Below are 27,731 nucleotides of genomic sequence, written 5' to 3'. Positions count from 1 at the left end.
CCCATCTCTAGAACCAGCTTTTCATGTCCAGTTTCCTTTTCTTTTTCTCCTCCCCTCCCCCGTCCTCTCCTGTTTCTTTTTAAGGATCCCTGGTTCCTTTTTTGTTTTTTTAATCATTTTATTGGGGGCTCGTACAACTCTTATCACAATCTATATATACACCCATGGTGTCAAGCACATTTGTACATTTGTTGCCATCATCATTTTCAAAGAATTTTCTTTCTACTTGAGCCCTTAGTATCACCTTCTCATTTTCCCCCCTCCCTACCCCATCCTCCCTCCCTCACGAACCCTTGATAATTTATAAATTATTATTATTTTTTTATGTCTTACACTAACCGATGTCTCCTTCACCCAATTTTCTCTTGTCCATCCCCCTGGGAGGGAGTATATGAGGATCATTGTGATCAATTCCTCCTTACTCCCCCCACCTTCCCTGTACCCACCTGGTATCTCTACTCTCCATATTGGTCCTGAGGGGTTTATCTGTCCTGGATTCCCTGTGTTTCCAGCTCTTATCTGTACCTGTGTACATGCTCAGGTCTAGCCAGATTTGTAAGGTAGAATTGGGGTCATGATAGCTAGGCAGGGGTGGGGGTGGGGGAGGAAGCATTAAAGAACTAGAGGAAAGTTGTATGTGGATAAATTGGAACCAATGATCATTGCTGTTGGGAATACAGAATGGCACATCCATTGACAAACCCAGGGGATTGGATGAATTGCTAATAATGTGAACAAGAGGCGTGGTATCCTTATGGGATGGGACTATTTAATAAGGTGCATGGAGCCAAAGCCCATCTGTAGGCAACTGAACAACCCCTTACAGAAGGGCCGCAGGGAGGAGACAAGCCAGTCAGGGTGCAGTACAGCACTGATGAAATATACAACTTTCCTCTAGTTCCTAAATGCTTCCTCCCTGCCACTGTAATGATCCCAATTCTACCTTACAAATCCGGCTAGACCAGAGGTGTACATGTTTACAGATCAGACCTGGAAACACAGGGAATCCTGGAAAGATAAACCCCTCAGGACCAATATGGAGAGTATAGATACCAAGAGGGTAAGGGGAAGGTGGTGGGGAGGAAGGGGAAACCAATCACAATGATTTACATATAACCCCCTCACTGGGGAATGGACAACAGAAAAGTGGGTGAAGGGAAACATCGGACAGTGTAAGACGTGGAAAAATAGTAATACTTTGTGAATTATCGAGGGTTCATGAGGGAGGGAGGGGAAAAAATGAGCTGATACCAAGGTCTCAAGTAGAAAGAAAATGTTTTGAGAATGATGACGGCAACAAATGTACAAATGTGCTTGACACAATGTATGTATGTATGTATGGATTGTGATAAGAACTGTACAAGGCCCCAATAAAATCATTTACTTAAAAAAAAATTCTCCCAGAACTAGGTCTTTGATAAATTTTACTTCTTATAAAATTTTTTTTCACATAAAAATAAAATAAAGCAAACTATTAAGGTAAGTTGGCAGAGGGTTTGGTCTGTCTATTTTACACAATGAAACAAGGTGCAAATAGGACATTAAATAAGGACGACTGAAGAACTGATGCTTTTTTTTAAGAACCAATGCTGTTGAAATGTGGTGCTGGCAAAGAGTATGAAAAGTACCATACACTACCAAAAGGACAAACAAGTCTGTCTTAGAAGAACGATGGCTAGGGTACTACTCCTTAGAGCCAAGACTCCATTTTACATATTTGGACATGTTGTCAAGAAACCAGTCCCTGGAGAAGGACAGCATGCGTGGTAGAGGGGCAGGGAAAAAGAGGAAGGCCTTCAGGAGATGCAGACCCGTGACTGCACGGATGGGCTCAAGCACAAGAACACTGTGAGCACGGGGCAGGACCGGGCGATGTTTCCTTCTGTTGCGCATAGGGTCGCTATCAGTCAGAACCGACTACTCGATGGCACCTAACAACAACAACAACAACAATAAAAACAGTGAAGCCCTTGCATAAGACACCAACAAATAAAAATGCTAAAGACAAGAGAAAGATTAAGGCGGATGAAGAAAAATTTATAGCATTTGCAGTAAAAGATTCAAACCAAAAATACACACAAAACCAGCCCACCCAAAAGAGCTAAACCCACTGCTGCTGAGTCCCTTCTGACTCAGGGTGACCCGACAAGGCAGAGAAGAACGGCCCACAGGTTGTCCAGGCTGCAGTCCTTACAGAAGCTGCCGGCCGGCCACAGCTTGTTTTCATTGCGTGTGCTTGGGCTTGAACTGCTGACCTTTTGGTTAGCAGCCAGCCAATTAGCCAGAGTGCCACCAGGATCCCACCAGTGCCACCTCCCCACCCCAAATTAGAGTCCATTTTATATTTGTATTACTATAAATAAAAGAGAAAGGGAAAGAAATGTAAAAATGAACAAGGGATAGGAAATTTATGAAATATAAAGCTCCCTCAATAATTCACTATGTAGTAATCAAGGAAATGCAAATGATGAGACTGCTTTTCACCAAACATTTAAAAATAAAATTGGTGAAGGTGTGGGGGTATAGCAACATTTATATAGTGACATTAAGAATATAAATTGCTGCACACGTAGCTATACATACCCTTAGATATGGCAATCTTATTTTCATGACTATATTTTATAACAATACTTATATGCCCACAATTAGTCTAGAATAATAATAATTTAGGATAATCTCTTAAATTAATCCAATTTGAATAAACAGAGACACATACACGGGGAGTTTATAATAGTTGAAACAGAAAATATAATCCTATATGTCAAATAATAAGAGGTGTATAAATAAGTTACAGTTCAAAGGAATGAAGAATGTATATGGTCTAAAGCAGAAACATCTTTAGAAACAGAGTTAAATTAAAAACTCTTGAAACAACGTATTATTCTCCACTTACGCAAACAAATGTTACCTGAGTAACACACATACATTTGTTTGTATATCAGTATTTTTAAGACTGTAGCTACTTTAAGGAAGGGTTGGAAGACTGGATGATAAAATCAAGGGCTTTAATGTTTTACTTCACATACTTCTCTGTTGTTTGAAACCCGTGGAGCATGAAATAAAGGATAAACGTGTGGGTGTGGCATGTGTGCATATGCATACACTGGCAGGGGCAGCGAGAGGTGATTATGTAAGTACTACTTTTAAAATTTATATAAAATAACAGAAAAGCCTAAAAGCAACCCAAAATCCGGTTTGCAAAGTGCCTGTCTTACACTGCCTCGCCTGTGGCCACCTGGCCCGAGTCACTAACCCAAGGGCCGCTGAGAAATTGTGCTGTGGTGCCCATGGTGCTATAACTACACAGCGTAAGCAAACACAGGAGTTAGCACAAACGAGCATTTGACCGCCGAGTAATGGCTGAGCTCCAGCAGCGCCATGTCCAGGGAGCCCCTTACAGCTCCAAATTCCCAACTGTAAACACACACATGAAAAATGATTTCTATCCAAGTTCATTTGGCATCTAAAGATAACCACATCCAGAAATTCCAGTGTCACATCACATGAGTAATCCTTAAACACCCAATAAAATGGGACCATAAGGACAGATGTTAAAGAAAGCCAGTGACAGCCGATGGAAATAGAAACAAATAGTAAACTGAACAGCACACGAACAGCTCTTAGGAAATTTAAGTTAAAAGCAAATAGTGGCTTTTGGGGGCTTACTGTTTTAAATAATATTATTTAGCAGGTCTTGCCCACACATTTATACAAATGTCAATTAGTCATGTTCCTGTGTGGCCTTACACCCTATAGTTAGGATAATGAAGCTACATGCTGCCAGCTTTTATTTTTTTATAGTATAGTAGGCAAGTCAGTTCCTTGAACTAAAATTCCAATTGCTAACAGCTGAATATGGCAAATGATACTGTGTGCAGAGTTTGAGAATACCCATAATAGGTTTATGAGTTTTATCTTCCAACTCAAATCAAACTCTGTGCCGTCAAGCTGACTGCAAATCATAGCGACCCTGTAGGGCAGAATGGAACTGCTTGTGAGCTTTTCCGAAATCACCAGCAGTTCCACTGGGAAAAGACTGGACTTCCTATTCCAGGGAACTGTTATCGTCTAGGAAACCCACAGGGGGTCGCTGTGAGTCATCACTGACTGATGGTAGTGAGATTGGGTTTGGAGACTACTTTAGAGACCAGCTAGAGCTTAGTATATTATTAATGTTCATAAAGTCCTTTCCTAAAGTGTGCTGTGTTGCCCTGCTGTGTTAACTTTCCTTCACTGATCTTACTTCTCTCTGGAATCCTATCAAACAAGTCTCCCCGCTCTTTAACACAGTCACCTTGTCGGCTTCTCTTTTATAAACTAAGTATGTGAGCATCCCTTCAACGATTCCTCACTGGTCCTGCTTTCGAGATAGGTTTCCATTCCTCTAGTTGCTCAGGACTCAAATCGAAGTGTCATTTTGATTATTCCTTTCCCTGGTACACAATATCTGATTTATCATCAAGTCTAATCAGCTCTAATTGTTATATTGTAACAACTTCCGACAACCTCACACCACCTCCATCATATTGTCCTAGCCGTCATCCCTCATCATCTGCACCACTGACAAAGGTCTGCTTTCTCTGCTCCCAATTAGAAGTACCTATCAGAGCCCATGGCTCCCCTGCTGAAAACACTCCAGTAACTTCTGTTCACTGTTGGAACAAAATTCAAACATCTTACCATTTGTCCAGTAAGTCTTGAACAATTCAGTCTCCGCCTCCCTCTCCAGCTTTGTCGTCTATCGCTCCATCCTCACTCCCTTCATTTCAGCTACCCTCGACAGACTGCTCCTTGAAACCCTTGTTTCCTTGCCCGAGACTAGAGGACTCGTCTCTTAGATCTCTCTTCTGCTTATCACTTGGGTCTCAGTTCAAAGACTGGTCGTCAGAAGGCTTTCCCTAAAGGACCTGTTCCGCAAAACCATCAGTCTCACAACACATCCTATTTTCCTTGTAGCGTCTCCTACTATCAGAATTTCAAGAAAGGTTTCTTCTCCTTTAGAATGTAAGTCCCACAGAGACTGGCATATTCCTTGATAATTGTTGTACCTCTAAACAAAAGCAAAACTCCATTGCTGTTGAGTTGATTCTGACTCATCGTGACCTTATAGATCAGAGAAATACTGCCCCAGGACTCCCAAGGCTGTAGATATTTCAGAAAGACTGCCGTCTCTTTCTTCTATGAGTGGTTCGTGAGTTTGAACCACCACCTTTCAGTGAGCAGCTAAGTTCGTAACCAGTGCACCACTAGGGCTCCTTGCTGTACCCCTAGTGCCGAGAACATGGTTGGCACATGACAAGTGCTTAATACAATAACTACTAAGTAAATGAATAAATGAACTGACAAAATGCAGTCTATTGGAAGGAAATAGCTTGGTCTAATAATATAGCAGTTCTCAACATCCCTCCCTGTCCCCCATTACTCTGGCATTTCATCAGTCACATATCTGATACTTTTCTAAGAGTATATCAAGAAAACAGTCCGTTCTCATACACAAGTTACTCTGTGGTTTACGTGTGATTCCTAGAACACCAATGTTAACTTCTCACCCAAGAAATAGGAATAAGACCGATGGGGATAGCCTCAGACTACCACTTATTATTTCTTGAATTTCATTTTATAGTGATTTATTATTAGGTCTAGGAATGCTGCTGATTTTAAGCGACTTTACTGAGTTTTTCTCTGTAGACAAGTGAATCACATGTAAATAAGGGGAGCAGTGTCCCTTCCTCCATTGCTCTTTCATATTCATAGTTTGTTGCCTTGGCGTGGAACCCTAGAATACTGATGAATATGAAGTGTGATAACAACCATGTCAATCTTTTTTTAAAAACTTGTTATACTTCATAGATACTGTGGGATTTTTGTTTGTTTTCAGCTTTTTATTATGAATTGGGTGAAGAGTTAGAGAGCAGATCATCACTTTTACCTTCAACAACTCATACACCTTCTACTTTGGCTCATTCACTGCAACCCCCTCAGTGCGGCCCTCAGCTACCTCCCCCCTGTGCTTCCTGCCTCCACTCCTCTTTCTCTCCGAAGCCTCTGAGATCCTGGGCAAATGTTTCCATTTTGACCTCAAATGGTTGATTATTCAAAGATGTTCTTACCTTACTAGTGTTATTGTTCCTCTTATAGATGTATGGCTTGGCTAAAAAGTGAGTCATGGGGTGAATTCATTTCCATACCTGAAGGGGAGCAGAGGGTTCCATCAATCTCTATCTGACCAGTAAGCCTGGTATCTGTTATGGTTTTGAGCTTTCTTCCACATTTTTCTCCCACTCTATCCAGGACTTTCTAATGTAGCCTTTGCAGAGCAAGGTAGTGGTCTCCAGGGACCAATTTGTTCTTCTAGTGTCAGAATTGTGGAGCCTGATGTTTATGTGGTCAAGCTTTCAAGATACCAGTGGCTAACAAAATAAGATGTAGAACACTGTCTTTGTTAATTATGCTATGCCAACTGATACTGGTGTCCCCTGAGACCATAGTACCGTGAGATCCCAGTAATTCAATCTCTCAAGATGTTTGGTTATATATAAGATTTTTTCATAATTGCCCCTTGTAGGCTCTGTGACACTCATGAATTCATTTGCAGCAAAGGTAAATATCCTCTGTCAAATACGTATTCTCTGTCTCCCTCCCACAACCATTCAGTCTGCATGTCTATCCATCCATACATCGTTATTGCAGGATTGTGTATATGATATTTATCTCTCTTGCCTTTAATTCTTATCCTCTTCCTAGTGTCGTCCTGTCTGTCATTTTTTTGCAGACCTCCCTCTTACAGTCTATTGCCTTTCCCATCACCTAAGTTAATGGCGCTCTGGTGGTATAGTGGGATAAAAATAAGATTGCCAACCACAAGGTCGACAGTTCAAACCCACCAGCTGCTCCAAGGGAGAAAGAGGAAGCTCTCTGCTTCCATAAAGATGTGTAGTCTTGGAAACCCACAGAGGCTTTATCCTAGAATGAAATTATTACTTCATATAAACTCAGAAGGGAGGTGTTGTTGTTTTTTTGGTGACCCAACTTAATGTGTCTACTCTTTAGTTCCCTCACCTGCCACCCACTACTAACTATCAAAGAATGCTTCTTTTAGTGTGAAAATGTTTTCTTGACTTTTCATAATAATGGTATCATTCAATCGTTTCCTTTTATGATTAACTAATTTTACCCATCCCGTGGTATTTTCAGTTGCCTCAGAAGAACTTCAATACTGCATGTGACTTTCGATATTGGAGAATATTGAAAGTACCTTGGACTGCCAGCAAAGTCACTGCCATTGAGTTGATTCTGAGTGATAAGACCTAAAAATCTATCTTGGAGGAAGTAAAGACAGAATGTCTTTTAGAAGAGATGATGTGAGGCTTTATCTCAGGTAACATATTATGTTAGCATAAGAGAATCCAGTTGATTTCTGTATATTAATCTTATCCTCTGTCACTTTGCTGTGTCTTTTCATTAGTTCCAGCAATTTTCTTGCTGAGTCTTTGGGATTTTCTACATAGAAGATCACATTTTCTATAAATAAATATTACTTCGTCAGTTTGTATGACTTTAATTTTCTTTCCTTGTCTTACACCTCTGGCTAGGATTTCCAGCACAATACTGAATAGTCTTACTGAATAGTCTTACTGTATTTTCATCCTTATCTGGTTCCCACTCTCAAGGAGAATGCTTTGTTTCTTTCCATTGAGAATAATATTGGCTGTTGGTTTGGTATATGTCCCTTGATTATGTTGAGGAATTTCCCTTTTGTTTTTATTTGTTGAATGTTTTTATCAAGAATTGGCATTGAATTTTTTTCAAATACCTTTTATGTTTTGATCAATATGATCGTGTGGCTCTTTTCCTTTGTTTTGTTTATATGGTAGTTAGGATGATTTGTTTTCTTAGTCAAAACATCCTTGCCTACCTGGTACAACTCCACGTCCATAATGAGTCATATTGTTACATGTTGTTGGATTCTATTGGCTAGGATTTTGTTGAAAATTTTTGTGTCAGGTTATGATGGCTTTATCATCATTTCTTAGGTTAAAAGCTATTTGGTTATGACACATGAAATATGACAACACCCCTCAGGACCATTACTGAACATAGTGATACTATGAGGAAGGTGGTGGGAGAAGGGGGAGAAAGGGGAAACTGATCGCAATGATCGATGTACAATGCCCCACCCCCTGGGGGATGAACAGAAATGTGGGTGAAGGTAGACAGTGGACGGTATAAAATAGGGAAATTAAAATAATTTATAAATTATCAAGGGTTTAAAGGACATTTATAGAGGTCTAAATATAGGCATGTAAATATGTAAATATATTTATATATAACGATAGGGAAATAGATCTATGTATATATATTTTTATGTTAAGTATTAAGGTAGCAGCCAGACATTGGGCCTCTACTCAAATACTCTCCCAATGCAAGAACACTTTGTTCTAATGACCCGGCATTCTGTGATGCTCACCTTCCCAATACAATCGCTGTAGACAAAATGTGTGCATAAGCAAATGTGGTGAAGAAAGCTGATGGTGCCTGGCTATCAAAGATATAGCGTCTGGGGTCTTAAAGGCTTGAAGACACACAAGCGGTCATCTAGGTGGAAAGCAACAAAGCCCACATGGAAGAAGCACACTAGCCTGTGTGATCATGAGGTGTTGAGGGGATCAGTTTTCAGGCATCAAAGACCCTGACTGAAAAAATCATATCAATGTGATAGAGAGGGAGTGCAGATTAGAGACCGAAAGCCTATCTGTAGACAGTTGGACACCCCCTTACAGAAGGGCCACAAGGAAGAGACAAGCTAATCAGGGTGCAGTCTAGCACCACTGAAACATACACCTTTCCTCTAGTTCTTCAATGCTTCCCCTCCCACAGTATCATGACCCCAACTCTACCTTAAATATCCGGCTAAGAAAAGAGCTCCCAACACACGAAATCCAGGACAGATAACCCCCCTCAGGACCAATAATGAGAGTAGCGATACCAGGAGGGTAAGTGGACGGTAGGGGGAGAAGGGGGAACTGATCACAATGATCTACATATAACCCCTTCCCAGGGGGACAGACAACAGAAAAGTGGGTAAAGGGAGGCAATGGTCGGTGTAAGGTATGAAAAAAAAATTAATACATTATCAAGGGTTCATGAGGGAGAGTTAGGGGAGGGGAGAAATCAGCTGATACCAAAGGCTCAAGTAGAAAGAAAATGTTTTGAAGATGATGATGGCAACAAATGTACAAATGTGCTTGACACAATGGATGTATGTATGGATTGTGATTAAGAGCTGTAAGAGCCCAGAGCCCCCAGTAAAATGATTTTAAAAATTTATCATGGGTTCATGAGGATAGGAGGGTGAGGAAGGGCGGGGAAAAAATAGGAGGTGATACCAAGGGCTCAAGTAGAAAGAAAATATTTTGGAAACGATGATGGCAGCATATGTACAAATGTGCTAGATACAATGGATGCATATGGATTGTTATAAAAGTTGTAAGAAGAAGAAAAAAAATAGCTGTAAGAGCACCTGGTAAAATGATTGAAAAAAAATACTATTGAACTTCACTTGCTAATATTTTATTTTAATTTTTATATGTATGCTCACAAGTGAGTTTACTATATGAATTTTTATTTTATACTATGTAGAGTTCATGCTAGCTTCCCTCATTTTTTTTTCAGTGCAATAATTTTCAGTGCTTGATAGAACTCACTTTTAAAATGATCTAGTCTTTTATGAGTGGTCAAAGCCATATTTGAATATATATTCAATTTCCTTAGGATTTAAGTTGTGTATATTTTCTTTTCTTGAATAAATGTTGGCAACTATTTTACTTTTATCCACATTAGTAATTTGTAAGCTTACTGACACAGTCTTATTCATCATAGTCTCTTAAAAATTTAAAATATCCTTACTGAATTTTCATTCTTAATATTACACATTGAACCTTTCCTATTTCTTTCAAAATTTGTAAGTTTTTGACTAGAAGTTTTTCCCTTCAATGAACCTAGCTTTTGTTATTGTTGATCCTTATTATTTTTGCTTCAATTTTGCTATTAATTACTGCTGTGTTTATCATCTTGTTCCTCTTGTGTTATTCAGAACTATTTTATTGGCCATTCATCTTTAAGTACCAAAGGTTACAAAAATGGATTAAAAAATAAACAATTCACTCCAACAACTGTTTTCTTTCAGCAGTCCGGGGAAGGTTCCCTGCTCTTGCCTCGCACAGGTGGCACACTGAATTCTCCATCGGACTCCAGGAGTCCCAGTCTCTACTGTGCAAGGTTTTAGAATCACTGCCATTGTCTAAATAAAAAGAAGTTTCATTTATTGAGCCTAGCATGAGATTTTATTTTTACAAAGGAGTTTTATGAATGGCGAATTAGGTGAGTAGGTGGAATTTTGGCTCTTTTAGTAGTTTATCATGACTCTGACCAATAAATTTCAATTTTGATAATCTCAGTATTCATGTGCAGGTCTATGAGTCTAGGTTCTAGGATGTTCAGTATTAACTGCTTAATATGCAGCACAAACAGTACACTTCAACATGTGTCAAATACTGAAGAAAATCTTTTTTTACAGTTGTTATACAAAGGATTAGTTCTGTAGCTGAATAAGCAATAAGCGATGGCAGCCCACCACTAATGGCAACATCCTGTTACAGGGTTGAACTTAAACATGACCCCAGAAAAGGTCACAATCAAAATGCTCAGAACTGGTATGTAAATGGAAAGTGTGATTTCCCCAACCAACTACTACATTTCTAAAGCTGGATATAAAATGTAGCCCTCTTTACCCCATTTTCCATTGAGTTCAATATGCAGCTGATTGTTGTAGTTTATATTATACATATGTTTATTTATTTATTTTTTAGTGAAACTTGAGAAATTTCTTTTTGGCTGGTAAGTTGCAGAGAAAGACATACTATTTTCCAGCAGGCTCATTTGCCATTCACTCAAAATTCACAGATATTTAGTTAATTCAGACTCTCGTGCTTGCCTTTACTATACCTTAAAAAATGAAACAAAAAATGGTTCCATGTGATAAAATCCACACCAAATAAATTGAGTTCTTTTGGCCGACATTTAACAAAAAGACTCTAAAATATATGTCATATTAAACAAAGAAACTCACTGCCATCGAGTCAATGCTAACTCATAGCGACCCCTGCAGGCTTCTGAGACTAACCTGAATAGAAAGGCCAGTCTTTCTCCTGCGGAGCTGCTGGTGGTTTTGAACTGCCGACCATGCAGATCACAGCTCAACACATAACCACTACACCCCATGGCTCTATAAGTCATATAGGTAAGGTACTATCTAAGATAACCATCAAAGGCTTTTATTTGACCAAAATAACTAAAGGAAAACTTGGAAATTCATTTTCTGAATAAGTACATTCTCTCTAACATTCTCCAAGGCTAATGGTAAAATATAAATTTAGAAAAAAAATTAAAAAGCATAAACACATTATCCTGAAAACCAAACCCACTGCTGTGGAGTTTATTCTGATGGGTCTACACCAGAGCAGAACTACCATAAAACACTCAGAAAGCTCCTGCAGAGTGGCTGGTGTGTTCAAACCACTGACCTGCTGGTTAATAGTGAAGCTCTTAACCCACTCTGCCACCAAGGCTCCTCAAACACATTAGATGTTGCAATTATAAAGTGCCACAAGTTAGTTCTCATTAATTTCTGTACTGGTAGATTCGATCCTGCTTAAGAAAAACCTGAAACAAAGTAATTTTTCAGACAGCCTGAAACTGTATTTGTAAATTTCACCTACGGTTCTTTAAATGACTTCCTAAATGGTTGCTGAGGTACAGGATACAGTACTCCCTCTGTTTGCGTAAAATCAGCAACCCTTGAAAGGGACAGGCAGGCCCTGAGGCAGTGTGTCCAGAGAACTGAGCTGGGAGTGAGATGCCGGCTTCTCAGTTCTCTACTCTTGTCTCTTTCTCCCTCCACAAATTGTCTAACCTCCTTGTGACTGCGTTCTTATCTATGCAATGAAAATATGGCTGAGATGATCCTAAACAACCCTCCCATATCGACTTAATTGTGAAATTCTAAGTTTAACGAGACACCTCATTTAAAGGCAATGAATTTTATTGCTTTTAAGTTCACGGCAACAATGATGTCTAACAGCAACTCAACGGCCCTCATGGAATCACTGATCTTTTTCCTGAAAACTTCTATAGGGGAAAACATGCAAATAAAATGTTTTTATGTTATAAGGAAATCATGTAGAGGCTAAACTTTTTTTTTTTGGCAACGCCGTTGAGAATATTATATTATGTTCCCACAATAGCATAAAATGTATGTCTTATCATTTGAAAATAGCCCAGACAATAAAAGGGCACCCGAGACTGAAAACATGTCATATGAGAAAAACCAAACCGACCTTAAAGATAACACCAAAAGGGGATGAAAGAACAAACAGAAATGACTGCGTAACACAGAGCAGCAGACCCACACATTCATCATGGGCTCAGCGCTCCCCTCCGACGCTCGGGAGTTCCCAGCACAGCCCACTCACTCCGCGCTCTGTGATTGTACAGTGGGATTTACAGGCCACAAGAGGGTTGGAGGAAATCATACATAAGAAGCGATTTTAAATTATATGTTTCCAATGTCAGGTGAAGGGAACACTTTATTTCCTAGTGTCAGGAATTTGATTTGTGTGTGTGTGTGTTCTCCTGTTTATTTTCATACATATTCAAGAGTCAAAGTGTTTTCTATCAAAACCCCCCATTTCTCCTTCTGGTTGAGTGATTCATCAAGAATCTTGGCCTAAGTCTCTTGCTGTTTCAGGGAAAACAGACTCCAGGGAATGAATCGGGAACATAATCATGACTGTTCAAATAACCTTCGTTATAAGACGACTCGGCATAGATGAAATTCTCCATGGAGCAAATGAGTAAGACAAGGCTCCAATTTCAGGTCTTTAGCCCTTCGTGGTGATTTTATAAACGCCCTCCTTTCCTCTGCCAGGAATACTACAGCCAGCATGGGAAGCTGGTTGGCTGTGAAATGGTCGCTCTGCTGCTGCTAACAGCCAGGGTTTAGGCGACATTTGTAAACTCACCATTGAAAACTTTTTTCTGTTCATAACGCTGAGTGGCTGATCTGGGATCAAGACGGTGGTGGGCCGGTTTATCTGTTAGAATGCTAGGCTGTCAGAGAAGGTGGGAAAAGGGAGTTTTTGTTGCTGACCCTTGCCCCAGTCAAACAGAGAGACGAGCAAACTTCCCAGAGGTTTCTAATCGCTTAAAAAAAACCTTCTGTGGCTTTACTATGTCTGCAGACATAAAAACTGTCAAAACACACAAACCCAAACCCTCTGTACCCTCCATTTTGGATGGTAAACTACAAATTCACAAATGGATCCAAGAAATGTATCAATTATTTTTAAGACTTTCAGGTACTTCAGGTAACCTCATACAGGAGCTGATTGTTTTTCATTAGTTATTACAAAATAACTTTATTCTTTTAGCGTTTTAAAGTGTTTGATATATTGCTAGTTTTAATTTAATTAGTTAAAATTGCTAGTTTTAACCTTTCGAGAATAAAATATGCTCCAGAAAAACGTATATAGTAGAAGTTAATGGGAGGAGAAAAGGCATTCCAAAGGCAAAATTTTGATTTAGCAAATGTCAGAAAGTCTATTTTACATTATCAGTTGATACTACCATACAGAATGGTAGTTGACAATGCCTACTGTAAAACCAATGGCGCCTTGATAGTGTAGTGATTACAAGTTGGGCTATAATCCACAAGGTTGGCAGTTCGAAACCACTAGCTGCTCCCGAGGACTTTCTACTCCTCTAAAAAGTTATGGTCTCAGGGACAGTTCTATCTGTCCTTTAGGGTCACTATGAGTCTGCATTGATTTAATGGCAGCTTAATTTTGGTTCTTGTGAAACCAGTTAGTTGCTGGTGGGGGTGCCTGACTCTTGGTGACCTCACGAGTCAGTAGAACTATGCTCCACAAGTCCTGGTCAACCAAGCCCAGAGGACAATATTCCCAATCAGAGCAGCCAATTCACGGAGAGGACCATAAGGCCGGCCCTACCACAAGACGCGACGACGCCCCTCACTGACCCATAGCACTATGAGGGGCAGCACTGGAGACACAGTGTGGGAGTTGTGCCCGATCTGACCCCACCACACTGGGGTGAAACACTAAGGGTGTGCAACAGAGCAGCAAGGGGAGCAAAGCAGTGAAGTCCCCAGGAAATGCCAAACTAGATTGTGGGACCAGGGTGTGCTACCCCTTCAGACTCGACCAGAAAACACTCCTAAAGGTCAACAAACAGACCTCTAACTATTTATAGGGTTTTCTTTTTTATGTTGTTGTTGTTTTATCTTTTGTTGCTTTGTTTTTCTCTGTCTTGTTTTTGTGCATATTATTGTCTCTGCATGTCTATCTTGATAAGACAGGCGGGATAAACAATCCAGAGGAGAAAACAACTGACTGGCCGTTCCGGAGCACATGGGAGAGGGGGAGGTGGGGGGGTGGGGGGAAGGAAGTGGGTGTTAACAACCCAGGGACAAGGGAACAATCAGTGATCTAAAATCGATGGCAAGGAGGGTGTAGGAGGCCTGGTAGGACTTGATCAAGGGCAATGTAACCGAGAGGAATTACTGAAACCCCAATGAAAGCTGAGCATGGTAGTGGGACAAGAGGAAAGTAAAAGGAAATAGAGGAAGGAACTAGGAGGCAAACGGCATTTAGAAGTCTAAATACAGGCGTGTACGTATGTAAATACATTTATATATGACGATGGGGAAATAGAGCTATGTACATATATTTATAGGTCTAGTATTAAGGTAGCAGATGGACATCGGGCCTCTACTCAAGTACTACCTCAATGCAAGAACACTTTGTTCAATTAACCTGGTATTCCATCATGCTCACCTTCCGACATGATTGCTGAAGACAAAGTGGGTGCATTAGCGAATGTGGTGAAGAAAGCTGATGGTGCCTGGCTATCAAAAGATATAGCATTTGGGGTCTTAAAAGCTTGAAGATAAACAAGTGGCCATCTAGCTGAGAAGCAACAAAGGCCACATGGATGAAGCACACCAGCCTGTGTGATCATGAGGTGTCGTCGATAGGATCAGGTATCAACGACCGAGAACAAAAATCACATCATTGTGAATGAGAGGGAGTGCAAAGGGGAGACCCAAAGCCCATCCATATGCCATTGGACATCCCCTTACAGAAGGGTCGCAGGGAGAAGACGAGCCAGTCAGGGTGCAGTATAGCACCGATGAAACTTACAACTTTTTTCTAGTTCTTTAATGTTTCCTACCGCCGCCCCCTATCATGAACACAACTCTATCTTACAAATCTGGCTAGATCAGAGTATGTACACAGATACAGATAAGCGCTGGAAATGCAGGGAACACAGGATGGATAAACCCCCTCAAAACCAATATTGAGAGTAGCCATACCAGGAGGGTAGGGGGATGGTGGGGTGAGAAAGGGGGAACCAATCACAATGATCTACATATAACCCTCTCCCAGGGGGGATGGACAACAGAAAAGTGGGTGAAGGGAGACATTCATCAGTTTAAGACATGAAAAAATAATTTATAAATTATCAAGGGTTATGGGGGGAAGGGAAAAAGTGAGAAGCTGATATCAAGTAGAAAGAAAATGTTTTAAAAATGATGGCAACAAATGTGGAAGACACAATGGATGGATGTATAGATTGTGATAAGAGTTGTACGAGCCCCAAATAAAATGATTTAAAAAAAAACTATGTTTCATAGGGTTTCTTTTTTCCTTTCTAAGTTTTCTTTGCTTTGTTGTGGCTGATGACATATGCAGCAAACCCCCATCCATTTAACAGGTGCCACATGTACAATCTAGGGACACTGCTTATGTTGTTAGTCGTATAATCATTCTCAGCCTTCTTTTCGGAATTGTTCCTCCTTCATTGGCATACACTTACAACTGCCTCGGTTCCCATTTCCTCTTTTGAGGTACTACTGTCTATTCACATCCAGAGAGACCTTTCATTCTTAGAAGATCTTAAGTGCTCAAAGTCTTTACTTACCATACTTATAGTTAAACTAGACTACTCTGACTTTAAGATGATTTTAGGAGGCCTGCCCTGGTGGTACAGTGGTTACATGTTGGGCTGGGATCTGAGAAGTCTAAAGCAGGAAACCATCGGCCAGTCCTCAGGAGAAAGATGGGGCTTTATATTCCTGTAAACAGTTATGGTCTCGGAGACTTGCAGGGGCAGTTTTACCCTCTCCTAGAGGGTCACTAAGAATCAGCAGTAAGATTTTTTTGGTTGTTGTTGGCATAGCTGTTATGCTTTGGGATGCTAACTGCAAGTCAGCAGTTTGAAACCACCAGCCATGCTGAGGGAGAAAGATGAGGCTTTCTAGTCCTTTAAGAGTTGCAGTCTTGGGGGAAGATTTAGAAATCAAGGACATACTGATTAGAATTAAATGATTTTTTTTAAAATTAAAAAAATAAAATAAAATATGGGGTGGGGGGTTTGTCCCCAGGTGATTAAAAAAACCAGTTACAGTCTCAGAAGAGGAGTTCCACCCACTCTATAGGATTGCTATCTGTCAGAACTGGCTTAACGTGAGGCAGCTTGACTTTTGATTTTTTCAGGGACTCTTGCTGGTTTACAGTTTGAGGGTTATCTCAGTGCAATCCTTTCAATGTTTCAGCCTCCCGCCACGGCTCCACGAGAAGTTGAAAATGTGCTTTTTTCCTTTGGAATCAGGATTCACGTACGGGACCTTTGATCAAAATGCTGAGTCACGGTGTCCAGGCACCATCCAGTTCTCCAGGTCTCATGGCGAAGGCAGCGGACACTCGTGAGCCAGTTAACCACAAATTCCACATTCTCCTCCAATCCCTGACTCACCTTCCTCTTTGAATGGCGGTTTGCAAGATCTCAAGGCCTCAGGCACTATGCAAGGAACTAGGAGGCAGAACTGAATCACTAAAAAAAGTTGTAATTAGGCCCATTAACTGAATGTTCCTTGAAACCATGACCTCCAAACAAAGTAACCAAACACCATGAGTTGTCCGGTGTACAGAAACAGCTTCAGAAGCAGCTCTCTTTTGGCCATCATTTCAAATAAAACTAACACACAATTTTTGCTAATTTAGCTTTAAAGGTATATAATTTATTGATAGGACTTAGTTATTGGCTGTGAAACCCAACCCTTAATCAAAGTGTATTTCCCATTACTGTTATCCCCCTTTACCCTCCTCTCCCCTGTCTCTGGTAAGCACCGATACATTTTCATTTCTATGCATTTTCCTTTTCCTATGTTTTCCATATGTGAGATCATATATTATTTGTCATTTTGTGATAGGTTAATTTCTAAAGCATAAAATGTCTTTATTTAGACTGTAGCATATATCAAGACTTCATTTCTCCTACTGGCTGAATAGTATTTCATTGTCCGTACCACAACGTACCCACCACAGTTTGTCTATCCTCTCACCCACTGATGGGCATTTAGGCTGTTTCTACCTCTGGGCAATTGTGAACCGTACTGCAATGAGCATGGTTTCTGATGGCTGACTCTTCAGCAGTAAGTCACAAGTATACCTTCTGGGGCGCCTCTGGTGGACTGGAGCCTCCAGCCCCTCATTATCGGCTGAGTATATTAACAAGGAGGTGAAATGGATGAGATTATGAACTGGTTTTCTAGATGATATAAATGAATCGTAGCGAAGGCAGGTGATTGGTCTCTTGCTAGAGATTTAGGTTAGTGGGTGGGTCTGTGAAAAACAGAACAGTTCAATGCTCTGAATACCATTTTACAGGCATACACTTGCGTACAATAAACATTGCATTTCTTAGAATATAGCTGGAGCTACTGTGTTTTTAAATATTTGTTAAAAAACCAAAACAACCACAAAAGCAAATCCCCAAATTGGTTTCACATCCAAGGATGGTATTCAGTGAATCAGCATGTCTCATCATATATGGGTGAGAATTTTACCAAGTTGGGAGCCAAATATTTCAGTACACACAATACCTGGATATTGCCAAGGGCACGGATGGTATAATAAATGACAAATCAGAAACAGGGCATGGATCTTGGGAGAGGAAAGAACTAGAACCTGGGGTCTGCAAGTGCAGCCCTGAGATCTGAATAATTCCGAAGGGCCCTCTGAAAAGTTATGCTTTGGACTTAAGCGGGTGGACGGTCACTTGACAAACTCCAACTGTGGTAAAGCTGAGAAGCAAAACAACTAGAGGAACTCTGTAGGCAGTTGAATTGTGTATGACCTATACACAAAAATGCAAGAGCAACAGGAAAGGACCGTTATAATTATCCAACCTGGAAATAATAAGAGTGCAGACCAAGGCTTTGGCCCTTAGCACAAAACAAAATTTCCAAAGTTTGAACGGATTAGTTGTTGATATGGTTCTGCTGATATCAATCATGGGCAAAGTTCCGTTGGCTGAACCCTTTTTTACAGCACAGTTCTGACCTGCCACGTGTGTCATTCTGATACACACTTTCTTCAAAAAACAAGTGCTCTATTTCAGAACATAGAATGCTTTGAAGTTATAGTCCTAGCATTGAGAAATGGATAAACAGCCCCCTGACTTTTGAATTATTATAGCTAAAATCACACTTAAAACATTAGTTTCCAGGGGAAAGATAAATATTTCTGTTATCAGAAAGTTTAAAAACAAGACTGTTTAGCATATTTTTTAATGTATCAAAGGCCAACTACGAATCACTTAAAATCTACTCATAACTCTATGTAGTTGAATGTGAATGCAATGTTGACAAATGAAATTGGCTTGCTATCTGCCAAAGGATAGTATCTAGTAAGGGATTTAAAAAAACTTAAGTTTAGGATTTTGAGAAAAAGGGCAAATCTAGATGGGAGAATGAAGGAAGTGAGATGTGTGTGTGTGTGTGTGTGTGTGTGTGTGTGTGTGTGTGAGAGAGAGAGAGAAAGAGATCTCTACACATCTCGCAGAGAAGTCATACTGATGACAAGAAGTGCACCGTCATCACAAAATCAAACTGTAACCTCCTTGAAGTTAGGGGTTCTATCATGTCCCCTTTTCCTCTCCAGAGCTTACGGCAGAGTCTGGCACAAGTGTATGATGTAAAATCAGTGCCAGACATGTAAATGATATTCACATTCTGTTTACTTTTTGACATACAGTAGAAAAACAAAAGTAAAAAGCTAGTTTGACATGAAAGGATATCACTTTAAATATAAGGACAAAGGGTATGATGAGCGTACTATGACAGATTATGGTCTCAAATCCTAACAGTAGGGAGCTGACTTAGATCTGTGAAGCAGAACAAGAAAGACAGTGCTCAAAGTTATCAGCAGAGAGAGGCTTCTGACCAAACCTGTGAATTTTTGGTTTTGATTGATTAGATTTTTCACACTAGCTAGTGAAATGGGTAAAAAAGATTTCCTTTCTCCTTGTGAATGATATACTTCAGCTGACAGTAAAACACATGAGTATTTGGCTTGGCACACAGTGAGGAAGAATTACACACTGTTAAAGCAGATCCTTGGCTCCCCAGGCGCAAAGGCATGGAAACCTCTTTGCCATAACCAAACACCTGGAGTCACTGGGCTTGGGGTCCGAGGACCACAATCTTAGGGGCATCATGACATAACCCAGTACAGAAAGACATGTTTATATTTTACTTTGCCAAGAAGTGACTGGAGCCTCAAAAGCTTGTGAGCAGTCAGCTCATGTGCAACCATTCATTTCCCCTCCAGAACCAAGACTCCAGGAAACCATTAATCCAAGGACTAAGGACCTGTTGCTGGAACTCATGTGCTTGTCTTACCAAGATGTACTCTTGGAAGACACAGGCGTCACAAGAACTTTTTTATTTAGAGGCTTCTAGCAGGAAGAAATAGGAGCCCTGGTGGCACAGTCGTCATGCACTGAGCTGCTAGTCACAAGGTCCACAGTTCAAAACCACAAGTCACTCCTTGGGAGAAAGATGAGGTTTTCTACTCCTAGAAAAGGGTATAATTTCAAAAACTCATAGGAGCAGATCCTATAGGGTTGCTATGAATTAACATCGACTCAATGGCAGGGAGTTTGAGTTCTGAACACGATGAAAACCTTACCAGCCAGCATAGTGGCATTTGGATTTACACAAGATTCTGGAGAACTTCCACTGGGGGTAGCAAGGGGTTCTGGGAAATATAGCTGAGACCAGAAGAACCTCACGATGCCCAGTTACTACTGCCACCTGCCCTGATCTAGATCACAAGAGAACAGCGGTTCTCAACCTGTGGGTCATGACCTCTTTGGGGGTCAAACGATCCTTTCATGGTGGTTGCCTGATTCATAACAGTAGCAAAATGACAGTGATTAAATAGCAACGAAAATAATTGTATGGTTGGGGAGTCACCACACCATGAGGAACTGTATTAAAGGGTCACGGCATTAGGAAGGTGGAGAACCAATGCAATAGAAGGTGCTGGACTGAGCAGGAGCAAAATGTAGAACAAAATCCAAAGTCATACAACTGTATTTACTAGTCTAATAGCGGCAGGTAGAACTCCAAGGAGACCATTGCCCTGAAATACCTTTTAATACCTTTTAAACTGAACCCATCTTCCAGTTAGCACCTTTTAGCCAAACAAACGGGCCTATAAAGTAAACAATAACATCTATGGGAACGTGCTCCATAGAAGATTCAACCAGACAAGACCACAAGGTAGCATTTACCCCAAAACACAGTTTAGAAGGCAGGAAGAGGGTGTGGTAAGTTACATAATTTGGTGTCAATTTGGAGCCTCTGTGTGGGTGTGGCCTTCTCCTGAGGATTCTGGGAATTCCTGTGTTCCTCCTTGGAGGCGGGAGACACTCTCTTCTTGCTTACACCCTGGGAGATATAACGGCTAACAAGACACATGGAGCTATGCTAGTGTCCTGCGCTGGAGAAGCCATGTGGAGACCCCTGCCAGTGCTGAGATGCTTACAACGCCACTGGATCCAGAGGACTTCCAACCCACTGGCCTGTGATCTTTCTGCATTCAGCGTCATTGCATGTGTTTTGTGAGTCAGAAGAAGGCTTTATAGATTGGTATCGGACATACAGACTAATATCAGACCTAAGGATTTGATCTGGACTGGGCTGGGATATTTTCTCATGTTCAACTGCTCTTGTATATAAAGCTCTTTCCTAGACACTTATGAGTTTCCCAGGATTTGTTTCTCTAGTCTACCCAGACTAACACAGAGGGGTGAATGGAAATGAGGAGCCCAGGCAGGAAGCAAAAAGAGTGCTGCTATGTTGAGGGGATTGCACCTAATGCCATGAAACAAAGCATGTCTAAAGTCTCAAACGTGAACGAACGTGCTCTGTAAACTTTCGGCTAAGCACCCCATGTGGAAGTTGGAGCAGGCGCTACGGCTCCCGCTCACAGGGCCTGAAGGTATCACAGAGTAGTGGCATCACATGTGAAAATGGGGCCGTTCCTATGATAAGAAATTTCCCAGTCATGCTTCCCATAAAGGAACCATCGATTTTTTTCTAGTGTTAGACTCCTACCTAAGATCCACTTTTCTGACAAATACTCGATTGGTGCTTTCTTCTTTCCTCTGTAGGGACCAATGACGATGCTGGCCTGGCGTGGGACTCGGGTGACCTGGCCTCCACTCAGGCGGACCAGTTCGCACAGCTTGGCAGTGGGTGGGCTGCTGTCTGGAGTGATGAACATGACTGGCTGCCCAGAAAAGAGGCTTCCTTGGTATTGCTCCGCTGATACATGACGCTGCAGTCGGCAGACCTATTGGGCAAAGGCAGGGGAAAGAATTATACAAGGCAGCGGACCATTTCAGTCTTCATTTAAAGTAAGTAAACGGTGAAGCTCAGCATCCTTTTAGGGGAAGGAATATACGGAATCCAAGTTTCACATTCTGAGATGAATTTTACCTTTTGAGGAAAAGAAGACAATAATAGTGTGGTAAATGATTGGCCTTTGCCATTTTCTGAAGCAGCCTACAAGGAAAACTTCAAGCAAGCAAATGTATAGATACAAATGTTTGAGTCTTTGAGTTAATATAAATTCTGGAACAAAATATCAGACAGTAATAGAATGGTCAATTAAGTGGAGAGAACCGCATCTACATTCAGTAAATTCTCGCTAAGTCAATTGGATGACTCGTGCTAGTGAGAGCGAGGCTGGGCTCTTGGCAGGACATACATTTTACATGGATCTAAGGAAAGCTATAAATGTAGCACTTGCAGTTTATATGAATAAAGGGAGAATTAGGCAATACAAAAGCAGACTTCTACAATCTGGAGGAGAAAACAACGGGACTGACAGTTCCGGGGGGACATGGGAGAGAAGGAGGGGGGAAGGGAAGAGGTGTTAACAAGCCCAGGGACAAGGGAACAACAAGCGATCCAAATTGGTGGGGTGGTGGGTGTGGGAGACCTGGTAGGGCAGGATCAAGGGGAATGTAACAAACAGGAAGTGCTGAAATCCTGGTGGGGACTGAGCATGATAGTGGGACAGGAGGAGAATCAAGGGAAATAGAGGAAAGAGCTGGGAGGCAAAGGGCATTTATAGAGCTCTAGATAAAGTCATGTACATATGCAAATATATTATATGAGGATGGGGAAATAGATCTATGAGCCTACATTTATAAGTTTAGTATTAAGTTAGCAGAAGGACATTGGGCCTCCACTCAAGTACTCCCTCAACACAAGAATACTTTCTTCTAGTAAATTGGCATTCCATGATGCTCACCTTCCTGACACAATCACTGAAGACAAAGCTGGTGCATAAGCAAATGTAGTAAAGAAAAGAAAGCTGATGGAGCCCAGCTATCAAAAGATATTGCGTCTAGGGTCTTAAATACTTGAAGTAAACAAGCGGCCATCTAGCTCAGAAGCAACAAAGGCCACATGGAAGAAGAACACCAACCTGTGTGATCACGAGGTGCTGAGGGGATCAGTTATCAGCATCAAAGAACAAAAAATCATATTGTGTGCACACCTCCCTGATATGATTGCTGAAGACTAATGGGTGTATAAGCAAATGTGGTGAAGAAAGCTGATAGTACCCAGCTATTAAAAGATATAGCACCTGGGGTCTTAAAGGCTTGAAGGTAAACAAGTGGCCATCTAGCTGAGAAGCAAGAAAGCCCACGTGGAAGAAGCATACCAGCATGTGTGATCACGAGGTGTCGAAGGGTTGAGGTATCAGGCATCAAAGAACAAAAAATCATATCATTGTGAATGAGGGGGAATGCAGAGTGGGGACCCAAACCTATCTGTAGGCAACTGGACATCCCCTTACAGAAGGGTAACGGGGAGGAGAGGAGCCAGTCAGGGTGTAGGATAGTAATGATGAAACATACAACTTTCCTCTAGTTCCTAAATGCTCCCTCCGCCCCCCTACTATCATAATTCCAATTCCACCTTACAAATCTGGCCAGACCAGAGGATGTACATTGGTACAGATAGTAACTGGAAACACAGGGCATCCAGGACAGATGATCCCTTCAGGACCAGTGCTGAGAGTGGCGATACTGGAAGGATGGAGGGAGGGTAGGGTGGAAAGGGGGAACCAATAACAAGGATCTACATATAACCTCCGCCCTGGGGGAAGGACAACAGAACAGTGGGTGAATGGAAACATTGGGCAGTGTAAGACATGACAAAATAATAGTTTATTAATTATGAAGGGTTCATGAGGGAGGAACAGGGAGGGAGGGGGAAAAATGAGGAGCTGATGCCAGGGGCTTAAGTGGAGAACAAATGTTTTGAGAATGATGAGGGTAATGAATGTGCTTTACATTCGTGTGGGTTGTGATAAGAGTTGTATGAGCCCCCAATTAAAAAAAAAAAAAAGATGGGGTTCCATACTAGCCTAAGAGGCTAAGTCATGATAAGTTCATGCTCAACCTGAATGATTTATGCCTGAGCTGTGACCCCATCCTGGCCAATGAGACTTGAAGGTAAGTCTGCAGGTGGATCTGGAGAGTTTTCTTCTCCGCTAACATCAACAGATACATAAGCAAAAGCCAAAGCCTGTCTTCTTTAGCGGTCATGGCCACATCTGCATCCACGTCTTCCCGTGACGCCTGGAATGCCTGAAGAGGTCGACACTGTATGGGGAGCAGACATGAAGGGCTGAAATGGCCGAGGGGACCATGAAAATACGTGGATCCTTCCCAACAGTGCTGAGTGACAAGACTGACTGTCACCTGGGGCTTGCTGTTCTTTAACACTTTTTAGGTGAAAAACATTAATTCCTTAAGCTACTTTTAAATACTAAGCTTTTGGGTTTAAGGTTGCCCAAAGCACCCAAAAGATAGGGTTCTCATGCTGCTGCCATTTTTCTACGGTAGCCACGGTAAGCTCTGCATTTTTCTAAGTTCTGTAGCAAATGCACATACACACATGTTGATGTTGTGGTTTTCTCTTTAAGAAAATGAGATATTGCTTTAAGATAAACAGCAAATCGAGCATGTTTTTAATAAGATTGGAAATGTAAACCTTTAATTGGGTAGTAAGCCTTTCAAGTATAGCCTTTAATCAGGTAGTAAACCTTTCAAATATTTAGAATGTGACTTTAGTAGCTCATTTCATGGCTTCTTCTGGTTCGTCCCTGTAGTTCTCTGGAACTTGCTCTGCATACAAGGTGCTGGAAAGCAACAATGATTAAAACATAGTTCTTAGCCTCCATTTAAAATGCATGATCCAAAAGTCAGCAAATAAAAATGCTTCATTTATTTATCCAGAGGAGGCCAACTATTACAGATATCTGATTCTTCCTTCAAAACAATTGAGATTCCTGGTGTACTGGCTTTCTAAGTCTAAGTAAAATAATTTCTGGGAAAGTTTCATCAAAACTTAGATTATTTAAAATTAAAAAGTAATTCAGGAATTCATCCTACAAATATACTTTCAGATGTATATAAGGACATACATATACAAGGAGTTCATTGCCATAGAAACTATGATGATTGGCAAGTTTGATTTATACTGAGTACAGTAGGACACATGCTCCTGCTTGTTAGAGTTTCAGGTAAGCTCATTATGGTCTTAAGACTGAGATGCCCATACAGCATTCTCTGAGACTGGACCAAACCAAAGCTCTAACTCAAAGAGACCCTATTGGACAGAGAAGAACTGCCCCTGTGGCTTTCTGAGACTGTAATGCTTTCTGACAACACTTAATATTCATCCTAATGCCACTAGCATTTCCCACTGCAGATACTTGGTGACTGATGAAACCCCCCTAAAAACACAAGTATGAGGGCAGCGTTACCCTTTGAGAACACGCTTTGATTTGGAAGGCAAGTGTCCTAAAATTGTTTTGCTACTGATACCGTAAGACATGATACCTGGGCAATTCAACTTTCCAGAAAAATGTCAAAGGTATATTTGTGAAAGATAAGTTAAAAAATAACAAAACCTGAAAACAACACGAGGTTAATAGAGCAGTTAACTGAGACGTGCCAGATGGGCACTCTTTATTCCATCACTAGATCCAGCTCCAAAGGGCCCAATTCTTGGAAATCAAGGATAAAAATTTCTAGTACAGTTTTAAAGGCAACTTGCTATTAATTATTTCATTGCCTTCTCAATTCCTTGTGTTATTTGAGTTCAAGTTAATGTTCTCTAAATTCTAATTTCATTTAAAAAATCATTTTATTGGGGGCTTGTACAACTCTTATCACAATCTCTAATTTCATTTTAAACACACACATACTCTTAAAGCTGCTAACTGCCAGTAAAAGGAGTCTGGTTGGGGCATGGAGGTAGGACAGGATGGTATTCATGGGGTGATACTCCACTGCCAGCAAACCAATTCTGACTCACAGTGACTGCAGTTTCTGAGACTGTAAATATTTACGAGAGCAGAAAGCCTTGTCTTTCTCCTTTGGAGAGAGGCCAGTGGGTTTGAGCTACCAAGCATGAAGTGAGTAGCCCAATTCCTTGTCCACATTGCCACCAGAGATTCTCAGTGGGGTGATAGTGACAGATTAATTGTTTCATTAATGAGGACCTCAGAGATAATCAGCTTCATCTATTTTTACCTCAGATATACTAGCTTGACAATGCTAAAAGGTAATCCCTCAAAGTTATAATAATTATTCTAGTTATTCAGATATTAAAAGAACACTAAACATATATTGATTTTATTTATAACTTATTATTAATGAAGAAACCCCCAGTGGCACAATGATCAAGCACTTGGCTGCTCACCTGGAAGGTTGGCAATTTGGTCCCACCTACCTCCTTGGTAGAAGCCCTGGTGGCAGAGTGCTTACACATTGGGCTGCAAACTCCACAGTCAACAGTTTAAATTTTCCAACTGCTCCACAGGAGAAAGATGAAGCCTCACTCACTGACCCAAGGGGAGGGTGTTGTTTATATCTCCACAGGAGAAGGACAGAGAGACCAGGCTTCTATCTGATGCGCCAAGACATGAATACAACACACCAGCATGTATCAGGGAACCAATACAGAGGTCCAAGGGGCCAGCCCCAATCCCAACCATGTGGACACCCTCGTACCTCCCCCACCCCCGCTTCAGAAGAATGCACTTCAGAGGACAGCACTGGGGCTACAGCTTGGATAGAGAGGCACATCACAATAGAGCACACGGGAGAAACGAAAAGGGATGGAGAGGGAGGAGGAGAGGACATCCTGGACCACCAAGCCCCAAGGACAATGTTCCTGCTCAGAGCAGACAACACATGGGGAGGACCGTAGGGCCCACCACGGGACCTGGCATCCCTCAATGAACCATGGTGCTGCGGGGGACAACACTGGAGGCACAGTGTGGGAATAGTGCACGGTCTGGCCCCATCACACTGGGGCGAGTCACTGAGGGCATGCAGCAGAGCAGCAGGGGGAGCAGAGTGATGAAAACCCCCAGGGAATACCAAAAATAGACTTTGGAGACAGAGTGTGGCACCCCATAAGACTCGACTGGAAAACACTTATAAAGGCCAACAAACAGATCTTGAACTATTTATAGGCTTTTTCATTTTTTGTCAGTGGCTTTCTTTCTGTTATTTTCATTTCATTTTTGTTGTTGTTATTGTTTTGTTGGTTTTGACTTCCTTTGTTGTTTTATTTGGCTTTGCCTGTTTTTTGCACTTATTAATGTGTCTGCATGACTATCTAGATAAGATAGGTGGGATAAATAATTTGGAGAGGAAAGGAACAGGACCAATGGTTCCAGGGAGATACGAGAGAAGGGGAGATGGGAGAAAGGAAGGTGGTGGGGAGGGGGCGGGAAACCAACCCAGGGACAAGGGAACAACAAGTGAACTAAAATCAATGGAAGAAAGGTGGTAGGATGCCTAGTGGAAATCAATCAAGGGCAATGTAACCGAGGAATTACTAAACTTGAATAAAGGCTGAAATTACTAAACTCGAATGATGGTGGGACAAAAGTAAATAAGAGGAAAACCAGGAGGCAAAGGACATTTATAGAGGCCTAAATACAGGCATGTACATATGTAAATATATATATAACGAGAGGGGAATAGAACTATGTACTCATATCTATATGTTATGAGTTAAGGTTGCAGATGAACACTGGGCCTTGATTCAAGTACTCCCTCAACAGAAGAACACTTTGTTCTAACAATCTGACATTCTCTGATGCTCACCTTCCCAATAGGATTGCTGAAGACAAAATGGGTGCATAAACAAATGTGGCAAAGAAAGCTGATGGTTCCTGGCTATCAAAAAATATAGTGTCTGG

At 41.2% G+C, this 27,731-nt stretch overlaps 1 protein-coding gene across 1 annotated transcript in view; it reads right to left on the bottom strand.

Annotated features, from left to right (window-relative positions):
- MCPH1 (microcephalin 1) overlaps positions 1 to 27,731 on the bottom strand; it is a 343,376-nt gene that overhangs the window by 10,272 nt on the left and 305,373 nt on the right. Inside the window, exon 13 of the mRNA XM_030884654.2 lies at positions 21,545 to 21,782. Coding sequence (XP_030740514.2) covers positions 21,545 to 21,782 — 238 coding nt within the window. The remainder of the gene's footprint in view (positions 1 to 21,544; positions 21,783 to 27,731) is intronic.

Source organism: Echinops telfairi, unplaced genomic scaffold, assembly GCF_000313985.2.
Source record: "Echinops telfairi isolate 266 unplaced genomic scaffold, ASM31398v2 ScPeMD7_9;HRSCAF=40, whole genome shotgun sequence".
Classification (NCBI taxonomy): domain Eukaryota; kingdom Metazoa; phylum Chordata; class Mammalia; order Afrosoricida; family Tenrecidae; genus Echinops; species Echinops telfairi.
Note: the sequence above shows the minus strand (reverse complement) of the source record. Positions and strands in the feature narration are given on the sequence as shown.